This window comes from Chelonoidis abingdonii, chromosome 3, assembly GCF_003597395.2.
Source record: "Chelonoidis abingdonii isolate Lonesome George chromosome 3, CheloAbing_2.0, whole genome shotgun sequence".
Classification (NCBI taxonomy): Eukaryota; Metazoa; Chordata; order Testudines; family Testudinidae; genus Chelonoidis; species Chelonoidis abingdonii.
The window spans coordinates 135797420-135819441 of NC_133771.1; the positions used below are offsets into that span (position 1 = coordinate 135797420).

General features: G+C 42.8%; 1 protein-coding gene and 1 long non-coding RNA gene across 3 annotated transcripts in view; one reads left to right on the plus strand and one right to left on the minus strand.

Annotated features, from left to right (window-relative positions):
* LOC142046593 (uncharacterized) overlaps window positions 1-22022 on the plus strand; it is a 782351-nt gene that overhangs the window by 416237 nt on the left and 344092 nt on the right. The window lies entirely within an intron of this gene.
* GALNT2 (polypeptide N-acetylgalactosaminyltransferase 2) overlaps window positions 1-22022 on the minus strand; it is a 166117-nt gene that overhangs the window by 68657 nt on the left and 75438 nt on the right. For both annotated transcript variants that reach the window (XM_075064141.1, XM_032806386.2), the window contains exons 2-3: window positions 16852-16945; window positions 6788-6941 (exon numbers count right to left, since the gene is read on the minus strand). In XM_075064141.1, coding sequence (XP_074920242.1) covers window positions 6788-6941; window positions 16852-16945 — 248 coding nt within the window. The remainder of the gene's footprint in view (window positions 1-6787; window positions 6942-16851; window positions 16946-22022) is intronic.

The window sequence follows — 22022 nt, forward strand, 5'->3', positions numbered from 1 at the left end:
CAGGCCACCTATGAATTCTTTAATTCCCTCCTGTCTCCAGTATTTTTGACAAAGCAAGCGAGTAGGGAAGGAGGAGGGAGCACTTTGGATGACAACCAAAAAGGTCGTGGGTTTATTTTCATCTGGCTTCTGTTCCATTCAGATGCAGGTTTCAGTTAAGCAGTCCTGTGGGGACCGGATAAGGAGTGCAGTGCCCACAGTTGGGTGCTCTTATGTGCAACTTGGAGAAGTGTGGTTGTTCAGAATACATCAACCTGTTCTGGATAGCGAGCCATCTCTACACTCACAGTCTAAGACATCTCACACCCCTACTAGAATGTTTTTCCACTGAACTTACAAGCAAGTCAGGTAATGGAGAGTGCCTCTCTCCTTTTTAAAACAGACACCAAACTCTCAGATTTCCTTACAGCTACAGCAGAAGGGAGATAGCCAGGAAATGGAACTACCTCTAAGTATACAAGTCTTTCCAACCCTAATGAGAACAATGAAAATATAAATACAGATTTAAATAAAAATCTTCAGTGAAGAAATGAAAATGCGATGAGAGAAGTTGGGAGTTTAATATCAGGCCTATCCTTTCTCAGGAGGACTGCTTATGAGCAGTCTGCTAAATAGCACTGGGGTTGTGTATGAAGGTTACACAATTACCCTTCTGTTCAATGAGAATATAAAATGAATGGGTTAAGCTGAAACTTGCTGTGTGGACCATCAAAACTCTCATAATGAATTTGACCACCACAAGGTCCTGGGACATTTATTTTTCCATTTGGGAACTGTTAAGTGCTAAAAGTAGATCCATTAGCACAGGGGTTCTCAACATTTTTCTTTATGAGTTCTCCCCACATTCCCCCCAACATGCTATAAAAATTCCAGGAGTGTGAGTGAGTGAGCGAGTGTCAGGGCTTTAGCTGCTTTAGATGCCAAATGGATGGAAGGAGTTCAAGGCTCCTGCCCCATGAGGTGCTGCGGGAACCTTGGGGTTCCCAGGTTTAGCCCCATGGGGCGGCTTAGGGTTTACAGACCCCTGAAACAGCTTGTGGATCCCAGTTGAGGACCACTGTATCAGCACTCTGCCAAAGTTCTCAATTGTACAGAAACAGCATGCGATACGGAGATGAAAGTGGCATGCCTAAATAGCAAAATGGTAGTCTACAGTCAGCACCAGAAAAGATGGATTCCAAAAAACAAAGAGGGTGGGTGGGAACAAACTAACTGAGATGATAGTGAGAAGAGCCATTAGTACTAAGCCAAGACACTCTTTATGCTATTCAAGAGCTCTTGACGGTAATAACAGAACATAAATGAATAGATCCAAGAGTAAGCCCTTGTCTACACTACAAAATTAAGTTGACCTAAGTTAGGTTATGTCTACATAAGAGACTTTACAGAGGCACAGCTATGCCACTGCAGCTGCACTGCTGTACCGTCTCCTCTGTAGCTGCTCTATGTCAACAGGAGAGAGCTCTCCCGTCAGCATAATTAAACCACCCTCAATGAGCGGCCATAAGTATGTCGGCAGGAAAGCTTCTCCCACTGACATAGTGTTATCCACACCAGCGCTTCTGTTGGTGTAACTTCTGTCACTCAGGGGGGAGAATGGGGTAGTTTTTTCACACTCCTGAGCGATATAAACTGTAAATCGACAAAAGTGCTAGCATAGATATAGCAGAAGGCCGACATTCAGCCACCGCAGCTCATGGACACACTACACCCTCTCTGTTGGTGGTGCATGTCCTTACTAGGAGCACCTCCACAAACTTAACTGTATGGGGCACTGTAGGGCACTGACAGCTGGCGACTCCTCACCCCACCCCAAGGCCCACAGCCTGAGCTATATGCCCCCCCACCTTGGGGCTCACAGCTGTCAGTCCCATCACCAGGCCGCTCCAGCTGTGAGCTCTAGGGTGGGTGGGCTCCGGCTGTAAGCCCCACACAGGGCTGGCAGCCAACAGATGATTTAAGTACAGACACCGATGCACAGTGTCTATCTACATCAACTTAAGCAGCACCCTCTTGTGGAGGTGGGGTTATTAGGTTGATGTAGTGGGCAACTTACATTGGCAGGAGCAACACTGTAGCGTAAACATGTACATAGTTAGTTTGACACAGGGGTGTGTGAAGGAATTTAAATTCACTGCTTATGGAGGGGCATGTTTTGTGCCCCCGCCACAGCTCTGGGGCTAGAGGAGTTCTGCGTCTCTGCCAGTTACTGGGGGGAGACCAAGTCCTGACTTGCCCCTCCTTGTGCATGCCCCTAGGCTGACATAAGGCAGCCTACGTCAATCCAATTCCACAGTGTAGACCAAGCCCAAAGGCTAGTCTACACTGGCAACTGGCTGCGGCAACACTTTAAGGTGCCTTGTGTGGTCGCGGCGCAGCACTGGGAGAGAGGTCTCCCAGTGGTTAAACAAACAAAACAAAAACACCTCAACGAGGGGTGTAGCTGCCAGCGCTCGTGCACTGTCTATACTGGTGCTTTACAATGCTGCAACTTGCTGCACTCAGGGGAGTGTTTTTTCACACCCCTGAGCTAGAAAGTTGCAGCGCTGTTAATTGCCAGTGTAGACAAGCCCTAAGTCACAAGACCAGCAACAGGTCAATAGTTGTAAAGCAACCACATGTCATCTATATTATAAACTAATGGACTCATGAGTTTGCAGGGCAAAGTTCCAGACACTGCAAGAGAGCTATTTCTGTTCTCGTCAATTAGTCTGCCTTTCTAATAGTCTCCCAAAGGACTATTTTTTGTTGCCTCTTTTTTTTTTTTAATAGATGGAGCTCAATTCCATTACACTACCCCAAAAAGCTACATTATTAGTGGAAACCACAGATGTATTATAAACATCATTTTTTCAAATAACTCTAATTCAAGTATTGGGATAGGTGGCCACTATAACAGACTTTTTCTAATACAGTTGAACCAAACAGATGATTTATGACATGTGAACTCCAAAGGCATTCTTAAATTGGAACACACTTTAATTAAGGCCACACAATATAACTATAGCTGTAGAAAGAAAAAGGATACATCTGATTTTTTTTTGTAGTTATAGGGGTGCAAAGTAAGTTAATTCTCAAATTTATATGTTCATTCTAATAATCTATGATCACAAACAGCAGAGGACACTCTCTGATCCAAACATTTCTTTTGGCACATTCTGAAAGAAACTACAGAACATTAAAATATTTATAGGACTACGGTCAGCCTGAAGTATGGAAAAGACAAGGTAATTCACAACTGTAACCATCTCTTCTTATCACCCGGCCCCCAACAAGAGGAGGAAAAAAAAAAAAAGTTGTTTTTCCGTTTTGGTTGGGTTCCTATAAGTTTAGCTTTTTCAATCCATCAGCCTAATGGATTTCATTATTCCATTTACTAAAATGTTCATGGGGAGCCCCAGACATCAGTGTGGGTTCTCCAGCATTCTTTCCTGGCCATTTAATAGCACTGAGTGGGGACAAGGACTCTAACAAAAAGGCTGAGTATCTGACTCATTTGTCATTCTAGATTCTGTGTTAAACTCCTCCCTTTAAAGAAATCAATCCTTTTCTGCGCTTTCACTTTTTAGAATAATCTCTCTTGATGTCCAGGGGAGCATAAAGCCATAGGTGGTTGCTAAATTAGGGTCACAGTGTGCCACTCATTGAGATGCCAGGCCAGCTAATGCCCAGAATGTTGTAAATTACCAAGGACAGCTGGTAATGACAACTCACTAGTTACTCACTTAACCTGTTCCTGTGAGCTCAACTCCAGGAGGGGGGGGGGGGCAGGGGAAGAGGCAGACTAGCATGAAGATTGCTTTGTCTTCACTAAAGTTCTCTTTACTTCACAGAAACTAAACAGCTTTTCTATCACCATGTGCATGAATACCATTCACTACCAATAGCACAATTTTATGCTGCTCAGCTTAACTTACAAATCCTAAACTTATGTGATTTGATCACACAAATGCATTCATCTGATAAATCAGTATCCCGGACAGCAACTCTTCATTTCACTACTCCAAGACAGAATTTCCATAAAACTAAGTGTAAACACAAACACTGAAGTAAGTTAAATGACAAGGGACTCTGGGAGCCACTTTCAATTTCGAGTGTAATTTACAGCCTTATACTTGGAGGTCTACTTACTCTACTTTGATATACGTACCGTGGTGCTGGAACCCTTTTAATAATATATGAAGATATACCTATCTCAGAGCTGGAAGGGACCTTGAAAGGTCATTGAGTCCAGCCCCCTGCCTTCACTAGCAGGACCAAGCACTGATTTTGCCCCAGATCTCTAAGTGGCTCCCTCAAGGACTGAACTCACAACCCTGGGTTTAGCAGACCAATGCTCAAACCACTGAGCTATCCCTTCCCCTGAAATCTAGCTCCCCTACTCCTTCTGTGACCCCCTCCCCCCAGTAGGGGCCATGAGCAGTGCCCTGTCTCTGGGGAGGGGGGGCAAACAGGAGTAAGGGGAAAAGGCTGAGGGTGGGCACAGGGCCATGAGTAGAGCCCCAGGTACAGGCCCACAGCCAGCACCCTGCATGCAGGGTCAGGAGTGAAGCCCCGGGAGTGGGGCCAGTGGCCAGGATCCTGGGAGCAGGGGGCTGGATGTGGGACTCTGGGCACAGGGCCAATGAGCGGGGCCAGCACCCCAAGAGCAGAGCCCCAGGCACAGGGCCCTGGGTACAGGGCCAGCAGCCGGGAAGTGGGCAGGTAGCCAGGACCGGAGCCCAGGGTACAGGGCCTGTGGCTGAGACCCGAACTCCGGGCGCAGGGCTGGGAAGCAGAGTCCCAGGCTTGGGGCCATAGGCCAGGAGCAAGGCCCTGGCGTGGAGCCCTGGGCATGGGTCCAGTGGCCAGGGAACAGGGCCAGCAGCCGGGACCCAAGCCACGGGCTGGGGAGTGAAGGTCTAGGTGCAGGGCCAGCGGCTCCACGTAAAACCTGGGGGTGCTACAGCACTCCCCACACCCATAGGTCTGTGATGTTTAGATGTTGCTTGTAATTATTAGAACTGGGAGCACTGGCTGTTGGGAGTCTGAAAGGTCAGGAAACAGGAGCGGGGAGGAGTTGAAGAGGCAGAGTGAGTTACAGAGGGTGCAGCAGCAGCTTGGTAAAGAAGTTTCCACTTTATTTTTAAAGTCCTGTTGAAGTTTGTTAGTACCTTGCCTGGGTTGATACAACAAATTCCCATGCCATGTATACATTTTAAAAACAAAGTTTATTTGTCTACAATACTATGTAACTAGCTAATCTTTAACAGCTGAAGAATCATAACCTTATCCATTGACTTTGCAGTAAGACATAACACAGTATTGGGTTTTGCAGTATCATGAATAATGCAACCCTTGATCAGTCATCCAGTGGGTAACAAGTCAGAAGATTTAGCCTACTTGTCACCAATGCTCAAGGTTGAAGTGGGCAAGAGAGAAATGCTCAAAGTCTCGTAGACATTCCAAATGCATAGCTCAAAAAAGTTAAAGCAGACACGTACTTCTTCCACTCCCCCCCACCAAAATCTACACTGCTACCCATTGTCAACAGTGTGATCAGCAAAGAGTCCCCATAACCTGATAACAAAAGTGGTTTTATCCTACCTAAACTATTAGTTAAGCCATTTTCAGTATCAGTTCAGAAGGAACCTGACTACCACTATCAGCAATGGAGCGCAGTTTCTTTGAATAGATGAGGTTAGAGACACAAAGGACTGGTTTATATTTAAAGTGTAGGTCAACATAGCTACATCAGTCCAGAATATGAAAAAAATCCATACCCGACTAACATAGCTACACCAACCTAATCCCCAGGGTACAAGCAGCTACACAGATAGAAAATTGCTTCCGTCAACCTAGCTACCATCATTTTAGTAGGTGATGTTTCTACAGTGACAGAAAACCCCCTTCCATTGCTGTTGGTGAGTCTACACACCATGGGGCTATGTCAGTATTGTCCCCGTAGCATACGCACACCCACAGACTTCAGAGTTAACATCCCATTGACATAAATTGAGGTAGTTCACACCTCTTAGTGTAAGGAAGAGGGCACACTTGTTTGCCCTAACTCATGTGCAGGCAGGCAGCATTCAGGAAGGCTTGCCAGAGGATGTGGACTCACAGCATGTCACGAAACCCTGTTGTATTCCTGTGCACTGATACCCAGTTGTCCCACTGCTTTGTGAATCCACTGAACATTCACACCATGTATTTTGGGGCATAAGCAGTGTGGAAGCTACCACAGCCTGAGAATGGAGTACTGCTCAAAGATCAGGAGTGGGTATACACACGTGCATTCTATCAACCCCCAGACCTGAAGCAATTTCATGATGGACAGCCCAGCTACCCAGGATGGGATTTGACCTTCAGGCAGTTCATTACTCATCCTGAATCTCCAAAGGCAACCTGCAACAGAAGTGCTACAGTTTTTGGCATTTTACTTATTCTGCCTGGGATCCAGTAATAGCAAAGCACTAGACACGCAGACACTACAAAATGGTTACCTGGTCTTTGTCAACACTAGCAAAAAGAAGACATGTAATTCACCACCAGTTGAACTGGTGAATTCAACTGGTGATAAGAAAAGTAGAAGCTGTACCGTAGACAGAGTTTAGGCAAGCTTAAGCATGTTTTATCATGTCTAAAGCTCAAGATCGTACCATCGGCCCAGCTCCTTGGGCCAGGAAATTCTCATTTGTGGCAGTTTAGACACAACTGTGCAGGGTACTGAAGAGCCATATGCAGCGCAAGAGCTTTAAATGAAGAATAACCAATTAACTCAACAACTGCTGAGTTTGGCACTTACTGATCATGTCTGGTATCAGGTATGTTTCTGTCCATTTGCAGTTTGTCACTTTCTACTTGATTGAACTTATTACGAGCGTATGGGTCCTGCCCAGATCGGACCATAGTAACACCAACGTAACTGTCTTGATTAAAATCTTGCCATCGAACTTTTCCTAAAAAGGAAGAAACCCAAAGTTAAATATTTGCATCACAGATCTGAAGCATTAAGCTCTAGTTTTCAAATGTCTGAAATCAAGTTTTCACTTTTACGGGATCACAGTGCTTTAATATAAATGAAGCCTTAAACACAAAGTTATTTGCATAAAGTTATTTGCTGTGAGTCACACAATTGACTAGTGCAAAGTTTCAGTAGGAACTGAATTAATAGTATCCTGACTCCTAGTCCTGCTGCTACTGTAATCATTAGACCACGCTGCTTTCCTCAGTTACAGGTTTTAACCTCAGGAACCATATGTTCCACTTTCAAAGGACATTTCCACATCAGGCAGCTGATGATTCAAGCACAGATTTACTCCCCAAGAAAGACTCACTTAATTTTTCCAGTTTAGATTAACATCACTAAACCAAGCCACTGTGGTTTAATTTAGCCAGTCTCATCTTTAAAAGTAATGATTTGCATCTCTGTGCTCTAAAAGATCTGTTCTTCATAAACATGGTTACAAGTAAATTTTATAAGTTATTTTGTAAGACATATATATGCTACCAATAGTTAGGACACTTGACCACTTTCTGATATGAAATACATGAACTAGTTGAAACACTTTGTAGCTTTTAGATTCTGTCAAGAGCAGGTTAACTCTTTACTAAAAAGAGCACATAGCTATGCGATCCCTGGTAATAGTTGGCATGCTTATGGGGATGTATGCTTTATCCAAAGCCTGCTTCTTCTAACATTATACTACGGAATTAAAGTAAAACAATGTTCTCTTCTGAGAGGATGGACACTTTCATAAAATTACTGATCTTGTGATATACACCAGAAGCTTGAAGGCTTGCATCTAGACAAAATGAAACTCTGTTCTTAACTCTTAATTTTAAATACATTATTCCTTCTTATATGGCTACTGACAGCCAACCTATTGCAACTGTACAGGATTCATGCTTTATGACTCAAAACCACTTGAGCACAAATAGTGTTACCCCTAAAAACTAAATGCAATTTTAATGCATAAGTGTTCTTCAAGGCACCATACTGAAGTTGCTGTGTGGCACCAGGCACACAACTGACACTAAATAAATGATGACACAAAACACTCTTTGGGGGTCAGTATGTTTGACAATGAACGTGTTCACAAGGAGAAGTTATGCTTCACTGGAGTTTTTCAAAAGCAACATGGGGAATTGATATTTCAGAGCTATTTTTGGGCAAGTCCAGTAAGTGGCAGATTAGAGCGGGGCGGAGGGCGGGAGAGAGAGCGCGCACGCATTTCTCTTGGAGCACCCCATAGATGCTAACAAAAAAGTTTTTAGGCAAGCAAAGCGTATACCTTAGGATACTTTATATGTAACCTGGTGCTCTGCTTCACGGATGTACTATTATAAGAGGCATTCATTAGGGCAGCCAGAGATTGGTCAAACATTTCAAATACATCTTTACTGTTGCCAATTTGCAGTGTGCGCTAAGTGAGTTAGGGCTGTCTGTTACACAACTGATTGAAGATATAGCCAGCTAGAATTCCATTTGGAATTTCTGCTGGAAAATAAAGGCTGATACCAAAACATTGTGTGACACAAAAATCCATTGAGAATGGAAACTGTTCACAGAAAAGAAAATCATTGAATAGATTTGAGATTCTCTAGGGTTTGAGCCATCTGAGGAGTTGATGAAGTTAGCTCTGACCAAGCTTGTGGTGGTGTTTGGAGTTCAAATACTGACAGCTTACCTGAATAGCAAGTACTAGTGAAAAGCAGAGGAGCCATGGAAGTAAATATTTTAAGAGTCTAGTCACAGAGCAAGAACATAGATGCCTATATTTTGGATTACAGGCTTAAGAGCTATTCAATTAGTTCAGATTGAACAACTCCTACAAATGAATTTACCTCCCAAAAGAGGCTGAAGAAAACATGCAGAAAAGCCAGAACCAGAGAGATCAAAATGTAACAGACTAAAAATATTTATTTAGCAACCGGTGAAGAGAGCCAGAGGGAAGACAATAGCACTATGGGGAGAAAGACAGATTTTCAGCTTCCAATTAGTGAAAATGCAGTAGAGGGAACACTTCGTAGCTGTCAAAGCCCAACCTTAAGAGTAGTGAAAAGAAACTTTTATGAGTCTTCCACAATTTCTCTCAGGACATTTTTAGGGTTTGAAGGCAGTTCTACACTTGAGAATTCTAACGTTGCAAACACTTGCAACATCTTCACACAACAATGTGCAATAATGCACAATTGCTCCTACTTGAAACAAGGCTTATCACTTCTCCTGCACCAAGTCACTCAGCACTTTTGCGAAGACAGCATATGCCACTAGTGCTAATGCTGCAGCTACACCATGGTAACTGGTCTTCCTAGCAGTGTTCCACAATATCCCTGCAAGCCCTCCAGCAACCAATATGTGCAATATCACTGTGAGAGATATGGCAAACAGGTATTGAACATTAGGAATGTTATCTGTATATTTGAGCAAGCCCTTGAAAGCATGAAAAACCTCAGAGACTATTATATTGAGAGGCCAGGTGATACAAAGGTCTGTGAACGTTCTATTTGTGTGTTCCCGGCTCACCGGGTGATTTCCCTGTGGAATCACTATAGATGATCAACGCAAAATCCCAAGGGCTGGTTATGCAGATACCCAGCATTTGAAGCCTGACTACCTGGGGAAAGGGGCAGTTTTACATGTTTCAGGAGGCTTGAAAACAAAAACAGGGGTTTTGGATATAAAGGCAGAGTTTGAACTGACAGAGCGGGCTTCTTGGGCTACAAATGGCCATGACGTGACAACCAAGAGAGGCAAAGCCTGACTGAAAGACTTTGGAATTTATCAGGGATTCCAATTCCCATAAGAACTGATGGTGAGGATGGGGGCTTCTGGCGAACTTAACAAGCATTTAATCCTTTTATTGTTTTACATGTTTTCTCCAAGGCTTTTTATCCTAAAATCAATGTGCTCTACTCTGAAAGAGATGTTTGACTACTTGGAACTACTGGCATACATTAGTCAAAGTCCTGGAAGAGAAAACAACACACAGGTGCTGGACTCAGACTTGTGGAGATAAACAAGTGGGCTGCAAGTCTAAAGCCCCTGGGTTAAGAGGGAGAGGGATATGTGTCCCTGCCCAGAGAATGGTGATGGCTAGAGGCCTGAGAGGGGATTCCTTGAGGAGACCACAGAGGAGGTCAAAGGTTTAGTTAGCCCAAAACTGACAATCACCTATACGCCTGATGATTTATACTCAACGACAGTAACTTCTATTATTTGAGACATATTTGTTTTCCATTTAATAAAGTGCAAGGCATTCAATCCTAAGGCTTTTCTGGTTTCAAAAATAAAGGCTATTTTAATGTAATGCTGACATTTAACTTTACAAAATACATACTACTGTATACATTAAAAATGTTAATGCATATGATTAACTTTTTAAATGGTTATAGCACCTCTTTAATAGTGAAAAGGTATTCCCACCAACCCCTGCTTCAGGGACTTGCACCGACAACTGTGGAATGCGTACCCACAATGCTCTGGTATGGCAGCAGTTTGAGGGAGCAATGCAAGTGTTCCCATTAGACAGGTTTACATTAGCTAGAATTGCTCATGTGGTTCTGCATGGTTACAAGTTACAATAGTCCAAGTGAACTACTGTAAATTACAACTGTGCAGAGGGAAATTGAAATGCTACGCTGCAAAAATAAGGCTATTGTCTTTGAAGCTGCAAAGAAGGTAGCGTGTGACCATTTACTAATAATTAAGTTTTACGTTTTAAGATAAAAGGCTCTATTAATCAGCCTTTTCCAGCAACTGACCATGTATTTTTATATGTTATCTGCTTCGTTTCCCAGTATACAAGTATGACTACAGAAATCATTTTTCAGAGCTACTGGTGAACATTTACTGGTGGTTTGGAGAGCTGGGTCTGTTTCCAACTATCAAACTGCATTAAAAGACAGGTACAAATACTTAGCTTATATTTTACCTTATGCAATATTGATAGAATATGGTTCCTAAACTTTGTATTGTATGTGCTATGTAGTGTAGTTTTGATTTTAACTCTGTTAAACTAAAAATAAAATTTTCCCCAAAAATTGTGGTTCTGATTCATATATATGATATCAGATTAAGTTTCAGGACTGGCAGTTAGTATCCAACAAGACCGGGAAAAAAAAAAACAGAACCATATTCCTAATCACTGACAATGTCCCAGAGAGCAGTAGAGACTTGCACTGCTTCAGGCATTTGTGATACAGTCAGCTGTAGCCAAGGAAACGCAAAAGCCTGAATTTGGGTTGACAGGTAAATAAAAGAATTTTCAAATATTTTGTTTCACGTTTTATTTGTAAGCCCTAGTGATACAGTAGCTTTAGAATTTATTAAAGCATTTTCATTAATTTTAAAAAGCAGATTACGCCTAAAAACGTTTGGAAAGAGTTCTGCGTAGAAACAGTCGTCTCGATGTTGTCTTCCCTCCCTTTAAGTTAGAAGTGAAGATCCTTTTAAAGTAGATAACTCTAAGGAGATTCTTACTCCTGCTTCCTATTTGCTAACTCAAGACTTCGAGCCAGGCCCTGGGTGGCAGCAGCAAAAAAAAAAAAAAAAAAAAAAAAGATACAGAATTGCTGTAATAAGGCAACTGGAGAATTTCCAAGTGGTATAAGGTTGGCATAGCTGACTCTAAAGCACTTGCTCTAGGTTCGGGCAGGGACAGAAGGGGAAGCTGAACATATCGTACTTTGGCCATCCCTGGCCTACAGAATGAACCTGGAGGAAAAAGAACAGAGGAGATCTGGGAGGAAAAGGGAGAAGGAAATGGGCCACAGAATAAATTAGCTTAACTGAACTGGTAGAGAAGAGATGACCGACCAGATGAACTTGGATGTGAAGGAAGGGAACAGGTGACACTCCAGCGGTAGGCATAGTTGTGTGGGATGGGGAGCAAGACCCCAACAGGAACAGCATATGGGGGATATGTAAAGGAAAGAGGGGGCTGGGAGTGGGAAAGAATAGCAGGTCAGCTACTCAGGAAATCCCCAACCCAAGCAGCAGCCACAGGTGACATGAGGATCAGGAGCTCACTGTTTGGACCTAGTTTTACTACTAAACATAGGTCAATACCAGTGGGCTATATTGTATAATTCTCTTAATGTGGATGTCAATAGCTGCTAGATTGTGGCCGTTATCAAAGAGATGGAGGGGAAGAGAACTGGAATGTCATGTCAGTTGTGCAGTAACATTTAAATCCTCTCCAGGAAGGACCATTTAAAATATTTTTAATGTTACTCTAGTCTAAAATGGAGTAACCTGTACAGGGAAGAGAGCCAGAAAAATTTTAAGAAGTTGTTACTAAAATAGGGATGGTTCCTTGATTAGTTTTAATCTCTCAGTCTCAATTATTCTTCTTATAAAGTCCTTTATAAAAATTGTACTATCAGGTTCAAAGGTGTAGTTAATTGCTCCTTTACTCAAAAAGGGAAATGCAATGCTTTAATTAAAGTGTATAATCACAAATTGTTAATTTAATACAATTAAAGATTGATTCTAATACATGTGAGATAGAAATAAATCTTTTCTTTAGTAATCTGTCAAGACAAGTGGTCAGAGTTTTGCTTCACCCCTGCTAAAGCTAACACCACCGCTTCAGAGTATGGGAATTCAGCTCCCTGCAGTGTTGAAGAAGTGATGTATCAAATGCTTTAGGACAGCGTTTCTCAAATGCAGCCACCACGGCTCCATGTGGCCACCAGGGACTTTTCTTGCAGCCACAGCCTCCTGGGTAATGGTGGCGGGGGAGGGAGAGTGGGGAGGAGAGGGCAAAGCAGCAGCCCCTCCCCCAGAGCCACCAGCAGGGGCTGGTCCCTGCAGCAGCAGGCTCCATCCCCCAGCTGCAGGGCAGCAGACTCCAGCTTTGGATCTGGACTCACCTCCCACACATCACACCTGGCCCCCGCTGCCTCTTCCAGCCCCCATCCGTGCGGCAGGACCCTATGCTTCTGCCCTGACCCTCCCATTGCCCTTGACCCCTGCTGCCTCCCATCTATCCCCCATCACCCCATGGCCCCCTACTCACCTCCTCCTCCAAGGCTTAATTTGTTCCCCCACTTGCTGGGCCTGAGTAGGTCTGCTTGAAAACTGACATTAACAAATATACAAATATCTCTTTTCACAGCAGAAGACTTACTTGCTAGCAAGTCTAAAAAAATGCAACCAAAAAAGCAAAACTTGCAAAGCACCTTATTTGTGTTTTTATTCTATTTAGGCCAGTGAAGAATAGAGACAACTATATATTAATTTTTAAATACCGAGTCTGCAAAAAAACCTACATAAATAAATTACAATGATTTGAACATGCATATGTGCATATTTAATTTATCCTAAAGTTAAGTATTTTAGGAAAAATTGTCAGCAGCCACCAGCAAGAGTTGGTGGCTGCACTTTAAGGCCACCTAAAAATTTGTTGGCAGAACCCCTGAACACAGCACAGGGAATAGAGTTTTTGATGGTAAAATGTCAATTCACCTTTAAAACATTAATGGCTTTGTATAAAGACTGACTCCCAAGTTCTACTTTTTACAGTATTTGTCCACTGAGCTCTCAGTAAACAATTCCTTGCTTTTCCTGGAGCTCTAGAAATACAATGTTGCAGAAGGCTGAAACAAGCAGCTGCTCTCCTAAACCTCAACTGAAAAGCAAGAAGGGAATAGTGAGCCAAACAGAGAAAAGGGTAAAAAAGCCAAATAGCTGAAGCCTAACCACTTGCATTAAAAAGTTGCACAAAACTTGCAGAAGTCTGGATTAGAGATCCCGTAACTGTGTATTCACAACATTATGTGCAACCCATCATTCAAAACGCTTATACCAGCACAGCACTTTAAGAGTATAATCCTGTGACAATATATTCGTTAAGCGTTGTAATTAGAGCCCTGTGTATTCTGCAAGAGTATGTGGAGAGACTGGTCAACAGACCTCCATTCTGAACGTTCTGGCATCTGGTCTCATTCCTGGCTTCATATCCTCCAGCTCCTGACCTCTCCCTTACTACATTTAGGACAAATCTCTAAATCCTCCCTTTCCATGTTTTCCCCATACCCATCCTAACACCTGTGTCTGCTCCCTATGACCAGTGGGAAGGTCTCCCCTTCTCAGGAGGAAAGCCAAAAGCATTTGATATATGTCTGGAACCCCAAAACCAGTGGTGCTATAACTTTTCCCAGGGGCCAAGAGTGGGGGCCAAGGGCTGGGGCCGGAGCAAACCTGGGGGTGGGACAGGGCAGGGCTGGGTGGCACTCCCTCCCTGCCACACATCCTGGGGGTACGCCTCATACTTTGGAGACCGTTGCCCTAAACCATGGCTAAGGAGCCCAATCCCTATAAATGAAGAGCTGCAGCTAAAAGTCACAAGAAAAGCTAAATTATAGTAAAAGTGAGAGGTATTAAACATATTTGCAAAGAGGCCCTGTTAAGGAGAAAACTGTACAGAAAAAGGACTGCTAGAAACCAAACTAGCTGAATTACCACCAAGTCTTTATGCACATGAATAAACTGGAAAATAGTTAAAATTCTAATATATGGTGTGTAATACTCATATAATTTTTTTTTTGCTAGAAAGCAAAATGTTCATAATTATATTTCCTTAAGTTACTAAAACAAGCTGGGTCAAAGATCGCAGGGTGGAAAACCATTAATTTAAAAATAGTTTATGCTGCACCAGATATTAAAAATTACAAAACAAAAACACGCTTAAATTATAGTAAATCCTGCTTAACAAAGTACAGAGGAAAATTCGCCTAGGTTGTTAATTTTCTTCAAGATCATCTATACTAGTCCAGATGCTCGGGTTATAATTTCTCCCGACCAAGCATCTGGATTTGTATAGAAGATCAATGAGAGAACACACACCGTGGAACCATCTGGTAGAAAGTAATTTCCTTTGCAAGACACACTTGTCCTTCAAGCAGAGTGCTAGGCATCAGAAACAATTCTAATAAGTTATTAGCTTTTTTACACTCCTTTGTGCTTTAATTCTAGCTATGCATATTTATCACTGCTGCAAAACAGCGGTTTTATAGCAAGAGGAGTACTAGGAAGAGGAACAAACCTATACCAAGAAATACATAAATGGGCACATCACACGGTCACTTGGGGCTTTTCTAGCTCACCCCTCAGGAAACATCCCTGTTTTTCTTAAACAAAGACACTGGACTCCTTGCTCCATTCATATGTTCTATGTTAGAGAATGTCAGATATGAGTGGGAAGAGATGTCACTTTGCTTTGGAGCACATAAAACTCATAGCCAACACATTAGCCTAGACAGACTGTTACACAAGAGAAACAATATCTATCACAAAAGTCTGTGGTTTTTTCCCCAATTTGAAGCTAAAATGACCTGCTCCTGATTGAAGCTGGGCTCATGTGTTAAGTATCACATTCCAATGGGAAGTGCATACCACCTGCTAGTCCCACCAGTGGAGAATTGGAGCACTCAGGGCCAGTGCAACCATTTAGGCGACTGCTAGGATTTCGGGGGAGGCATTTTCTTCGGCAGCGACTGCGGCGACTGGATCTTCGGCCACCACCGGCATTTAGGCGGAGGGAGCTGGGGCAGGGGAGCGTGGGAAGGGCCACCTGCAGCAAGTAAGGAGAAGGGGAGGTGGCATGCAGGGGAAAACTCTGCCCCAGCTCACCCCTGCCCCGCCTCCTTCCTGAGCACACCATGGCTGCTTCACTTTTCCTGTCTCCCAGGCTTGCGGCACCTAAGCTGATTGGTGCCACAAGCTTGAGAGGCAGGAGAAGAGAAGCAGCAACAGTGTGCTCAGGGAGGAGGCGAGGCAGGGGTGAGCTGCTTCACTTCGCCCCCGCCCCAGCTCACCCCTGCTCCACCTCCACCCCGAGCATGCCGTCACTGCTTCACTTTTCCCGCCTCCCAGGCTTGCGGAGCCTAAGCTGATTGGCACTGCAAGCCTGGGAGGCGGGAAAAGTGAAGCAGTGACGGCATGCTCGGGGTGGAGGTGGAGCAGGGATGAGCTGGGGCGGGGGGGCGCCTCAGGGTGCAGGGTAGGGAGCTGCCGTGGAGGATGCCTCAGGGCAGGGGCTCGGGGATGGGGGAGGGCGCAAGGTGGAAGTTTCGCCTAGGAGCGCCTCTTGCAGAAGAGCCTTCTTCCAACAACTGAATCTGTACCCAGGGAATAGCTTACAGCAGGGATCTCAAACTCAAATCACCATGAGAGCCACATGAGGACTAGTACATTGGCCCGAGGGCCATGTCACTGACACCTTTTCATATAAAGGTACAAAAGCCCGCCCTTCTTCCCCCTCATCCACTCCACCCCTTCTATGAGGCCCCACCCTGCCTCGCCTCTTCCCCCCCTTTCACCCCCAAATCCCCACCCGGGCCCTATCTCTTCTCCACCTCCTCCCCCGAGCACACGGCTCCCCATGCCTTTCACACACACACTCGAAAACATTAAGCGATGCCAAACAGCTGTTTGGCAGTGGGAAGTGCCTGGAGGTAGGCAGAGGAGTGGGGACATGGTGCACTGGGGTGGGGGGTGGTGACAGGAGCATGGTGGCCACCGGAAATAACTCCGAGAGGGTGCAGGAAGCTTGGCGGGCTGCAGCAAATAACTCCACAGGCCACATGCAGCTCATGTGTTTGAGACCCCTGGCTTATAGCATGAGCAGGCACAGATCAAATGTAGGTAGAATGTTTTAGGACCAAGTCTCAGCAAAACAAGTATTTTTACTCACAAGATGGGCTAGATTTCTGAAAGTTGAAGTTTTCAGAATTAAAGCAAAACCACATTTTGCATAATAATTCTCTCCCTTCCTGGGTAAAAGCCTCCATCAGAAAAATTCACAGTCCCAACTTTTCATAGTTTTGGACTTTTTACTTTGGCAACAGCCATTGCAATACCTGGAGGTAGGGTCTCCACGCTTTGTACTTTGTCTTCCCCATTGTTACTGCGAGGGTCTTTCTTTTTTAGTGCATCAATGTCATTTGGGTCCTCCTAAAAAAAAAAAACCAAAAAAAAATTAAAACCATTTCTTAAATTGATATGACTAATTGATATTAATTTTCTGTATTTTCAAAAGGGATGACTAGTCACTTTTACTCTTTGGCCCTAACATGGCCTTTAGACCCTTTTAAAGGCAAAAAACCTCAAGAGCTCTGTTTTAGGCACCAAGGGAAAGAATGGCAAGTTCCCCAATTTTTCCAAAAACAGGAAAACAAAACAGCATTCTAGACACCGGATCAAACATGTAACATATGTGGCAACTACTTACTCGAAGAAACGTCTTTCTCTCAAATAGAAAATTTATTAGGAAATGTGAACCTTAATGTAATTCGTGATACTGAAGTTTGTTTCTACAAAGAATCGTGATGGCAAAGTGTGACGAAAACAACAGCTAAATAGTGTATGTCCAGCAGTTTGCACATTCAGAGCACTTCTAATGAATATTTATAATAAAAGCTAAATACTACATAGCCAAGTTATTAATAATTTTCCATCATATTCTGGGAAGTGGCTTTCTGATAAAAAAACTTTCGAAAGGCCACAGCAAGTTGCCATTTACGGGCCCCCATTTTGGCAGAATCCACGTTAATACTAGATTTTCAAATAAAATTTCCACTAGATTTCTGACTACGCTAAAAATAGTAACATTTAATGAAAAACTAACTATCAGTCTTTTTGAATTCCAGTAAAGGTATTGATAAATACAGGATAAAAGTTCACTAACAGCCCCATTTTTCTTCCTGCTTAATCCCACAGAGAAGTCATAATCATGTGTTCATGGTACCATAAAAACAACTGGCGTCAATTCAGCATTAGGATATATCGCAGAATCAGGTTGGAAGAGAAAGTGGGATAACAGGAAGCATTTATTTTATAGACTATATTTGGTAGTTAGGTGTATAACTACAGTGAGATTTTATTATGACCTGTATCTAGAAAAGCCTTTATTCTACACATCTGCACTCTATTTATTCAGTCAGCTGCTCCTATTAGCCCTGCAGAGTCAACACAATTAAGGATGATTCTATTCCTTCTCCTGCATTACAGTTATTTGCTAAGTTTCAATTACAGAGTCAGTTTCCCTTGTGAAAGCCCACTAACGGCAGGATTTCCCTACAGAATCTTTAATATTGATGGAGGCATGTGAGAAGGAATGAACCAAGCTTGACACTCAGAGTCAAAGCTAAGCAAGTAAGGGCAGTTGTTAACAGAGTATATTTGATCTGAACGATGTTGGAAGGCAAACATTGACATTAGCTATAAAACAGTAAAAATTTGTAACGGAACTCAAGGGCAGGTGTAGTTGGTGAAACTACTTTTCACTCAATATCTAGATTTCAATTGTGAGTCCCTATAAAGGAGAAATAGCCTGTCCTTTCATGAAAATTCAGAGTACACATCTGTCAAAGCATTTCTAAAGCTCCCATCCACTGTAGATTACCAATGCCAAATTCAAAATTAAGTACTTTATGTGCAAAGTTTACATGCATTGCTGCTTAAGCATAAGTGTATTTTTAGAGGGCTTTTTGTTGTTTTTTAAACAGCCACTACCCATGCAAATACTGAAACAAGCTGAAGTCCGAACTGAGATTTTATAGATTGGAGTAAACAATGCTCATCAGAAATTTGTTTCTTCAGAATTCCGTGGCTATTTCCAAGATTCACATACTTTGTGGTCAGCTGTATTCTGCAGCAAGAGGCTTGTTTTTACAGCACTATGGTGCAGCAGACTGGAAAATTTGGCCCAGTGTCATTCAGGTTCAGTGTGCCACAAAAATTTGTACTGACAACGTACAATTGCATCAAAGAAGCTGTAATGAAAAAGCTGGATAGGAGATGTTTGTAGGTTTCAGCATACAAAAAGGCATGGCAGACAGTTGGAGACTGTGAGATAAACGCATTAGCTCCTATATCTGATAAAGATGAGCAGTGACATAATGAAGTTGATATTTAAATGGTCATCTTTAGGTTTTAGAATTTAAATCTCAGATGATTTTACAGTTACACACTTTTCAACTTGCTTGCTGGCTCAGGCAAACCTCACACCTTTGTTCAGATTGGGTAGGTTTTCTTCACAGCTACGAGAGCTAGGAAGTTTTAGATTCATAGACTCAGACTCTAGGACTGAAAGGGACCTCGAGAGGTCATCGAGTCCAGTCCCCTGCCCACATGGCAGGACCAAATACTGTCTAGACCATGCCGCATAGACATTTATCTAACCTACTTTTAAATATCTCCAGAGATGGAGATTCCACAACCTCCCTAGGCAATTTATTCCAGTGTTTAACTACCCTGACAGTTAGGAACTTTTTCCTAATGTCCAACCTAAATCTCCCTTGCTGCAGTTTAAGCCCATTGCTTCTTGTTCTATCATTAGAGGCTAAGGTGAACAAGTTTTCTCCCTCCTCCTGATGACACCCTTTTAGATACCTGAAAACTGCTATCATGTCCCCTCTCAGTCTTCTCTTTTCCAAACTAAATAAACCCAATTCTTTCAGCCTTCCTTCATAGGTCATGTTCTCAAGACCTTTAATCATTCTTGTTGCTCTTCTCTGGACCCTCTCCAATTTCTCCACATCTTTCTTGAAATGCGGTGCCCAGAACTGGACACAATACTCCAGTTGAGGCCTAACCAGCGCAGAGTAGAGCGGAAGAATGACTTCTCGTGTCTTGTTTACAACACACCTGTTAATGCATCCCAGAATCACGTTTGCTTTTTTTGCAACAGTATCACACTGTTGACTCATATTTAGCTTGTGGTCCACTATGACCCCTAGATCTCTTTCTGCCATACTCCTTCCTAGACAGTCTCTTCCCATTCTGTATGTGTGAAACTGATTGTTCCTTCCTAAGTGGAGCACTTTGCATTTGTCTTTATTGAACTTCATCAGGTTTACTTCAGACCATTTCTCCAATTTGTCCAGATCATTTTGAATTTTGACCCTGTCCTCCAAAGCAGTTGCAATCCCTCCCAGTTTGGTATCGTCCGCAAACTTAATAAGCGTACTTTCTATGCCAACATCTAAGTCGTTGATGAAGATATTGAACAGAGCCGGTCCCAAAACAGACCCCTGCGGAACCCCACTTGTTATACCTTTCCAGCAGGATTGGGAGCCATTAATAACTACTCTCTGAGTACGGTTATCCAGCCAGTTATGCACCCACCTTATAGTAGCCCCATCTAAATTGTATTTGCCTAGTTTATCGATAAGAATATCATGCGAGACCGTATCAAATGCCTTACTAAAGTCTAGGTATACCACATCCACCGCTTCTCCCTTATCCACAAGGCTCGTTATCCTATCAAAGAAAGCTATCAGATTGGTTTGACACGATTTGTTCTTTACAAATCCATGCTGGCTATTCCCTATCACCTTACCACCTTCCAAGTGTTTGCAGATGATTTCTTTAATTACTTGCTCCATTATCTTCCCTGGCACAGAAGTTAAAATAACTGGTCTGTAGTTTCAGGGGTTGTTTTTATTTCCCTTTTTATAGATGGGCACTATATTTGCCCTTTTCCAGTCTTCTGGAATCTCTCCCGTCTCCCATGACTTTCCAAAGATAATAGCTAGAGGCTCAGATACCTCCTCTATTAACTCCTTGAGTATTCTAGGATGCATTTCATCAGGCCCTGGTGACTTGCAGGCATCTAACTTTTCTAAGTGATTTTTAACTTGCTCTTTTTTTATTTTATCTTCTAAACCTACCCCCTTCCCATAAGCATTCACTATGTTAGACATTCCTTCAGACTTCTCAGTGAAGACCGAAACAAAGAAGTCATTAAGCATCTCTGCCATTTCCAAGTTTCCTGTTACTGTTTCTCCCTCCTCACTGAGCAGTGGGCCTACCCTGTCCTTGGTCTTCCTCTTGCTTCTAATGTATTGATAAAAAGTCTTCTTGTTTCCCTTTATTCCCATAGCTAGTTTGAGATCATTTTGTGCCTTTGCCTTTCTAATCTTGCCCCTGCATTCCTGTGTTATTTGCCTATATTCATCCTTTGTAATCTGACCTAGTTTCCATTTTTTATATGACTCCTTTTTATTTTGTAGGTCATGCAAGATCTCGTGGTTAAGCCAAGGTGGTCTTTTGCCACATTTTCTATCTTTCCTACCCATCGGAATAGCTTGCTTTTGGGCCCTTAATAGTGTCCCTTTGAAAAACTGCCAACTCTCCTCAGTTGTTTTTCCCCTCAGTCTTGATTCCCATGGGACCTTACCTATCAGCTCTCTGAGCTTACCAAAATCCGCCTTCCTGAAATCCATTGTCTCTATTTTGCTGTACTCCCTTCTACCCTTCCTTAGAATTGCAAACGCTATGATTTCATGATCACTTTCACCCAAGCTTCCTTCTACTTTCAAATTCTCAACAATTCCTCCCTATTTGTTAAAATCAAGTCTAGAACAGCTTCCCCCCTAGTAGCTTTTTCAACCTTCTGAAATAAAAGTTGTCTGCAATGCAGTCCAGGAACTTATAGGATAGTCTGTGCCCCGCGGTGTTATTTTCCCACATATATCTGGATAGTTGAAGTCCCCTATCACCACCAAATCTTGGGCTTTGGATGATTTTGTTAGTTGTTTAACTAGAGTACAACTCTGCAGAACATTCCATATGGCATCAAAAAAGACATGGGGCCCTACTTTCACATAAGAAGCTTTATTATATATCAAATTCTTAAAGCTTAAAGAGGTAATTAGCTATAACAGAAAAATCCATGAGTCTGCCTTGTACAAGGGACACTCAAAGACTCAATCTCAGATATAGACCTGGCACTGTGAGCCTGAACAGAGAACATTTACCCTGACACCTTGAATCTCAAAATGGTTTATAAAAGTATATACAGGAATTACTTCACCTAACTTCACGGGTAGAAAGTGGCAGGTGTGAAAACAGTGCATGAGAGATAAGCACAGGAAACGAATACTTAATCCAACTTAAATTATAGGAGAATTATGGATGGGTAGAATATTAGTTATCCAAAACACATGACTGGTCTGTGCAGTTCAGGAATATTTATTCCCGGAAATCAGATATGTAGTTCTGAAACAATGATTCGTTTTTGTTGGTA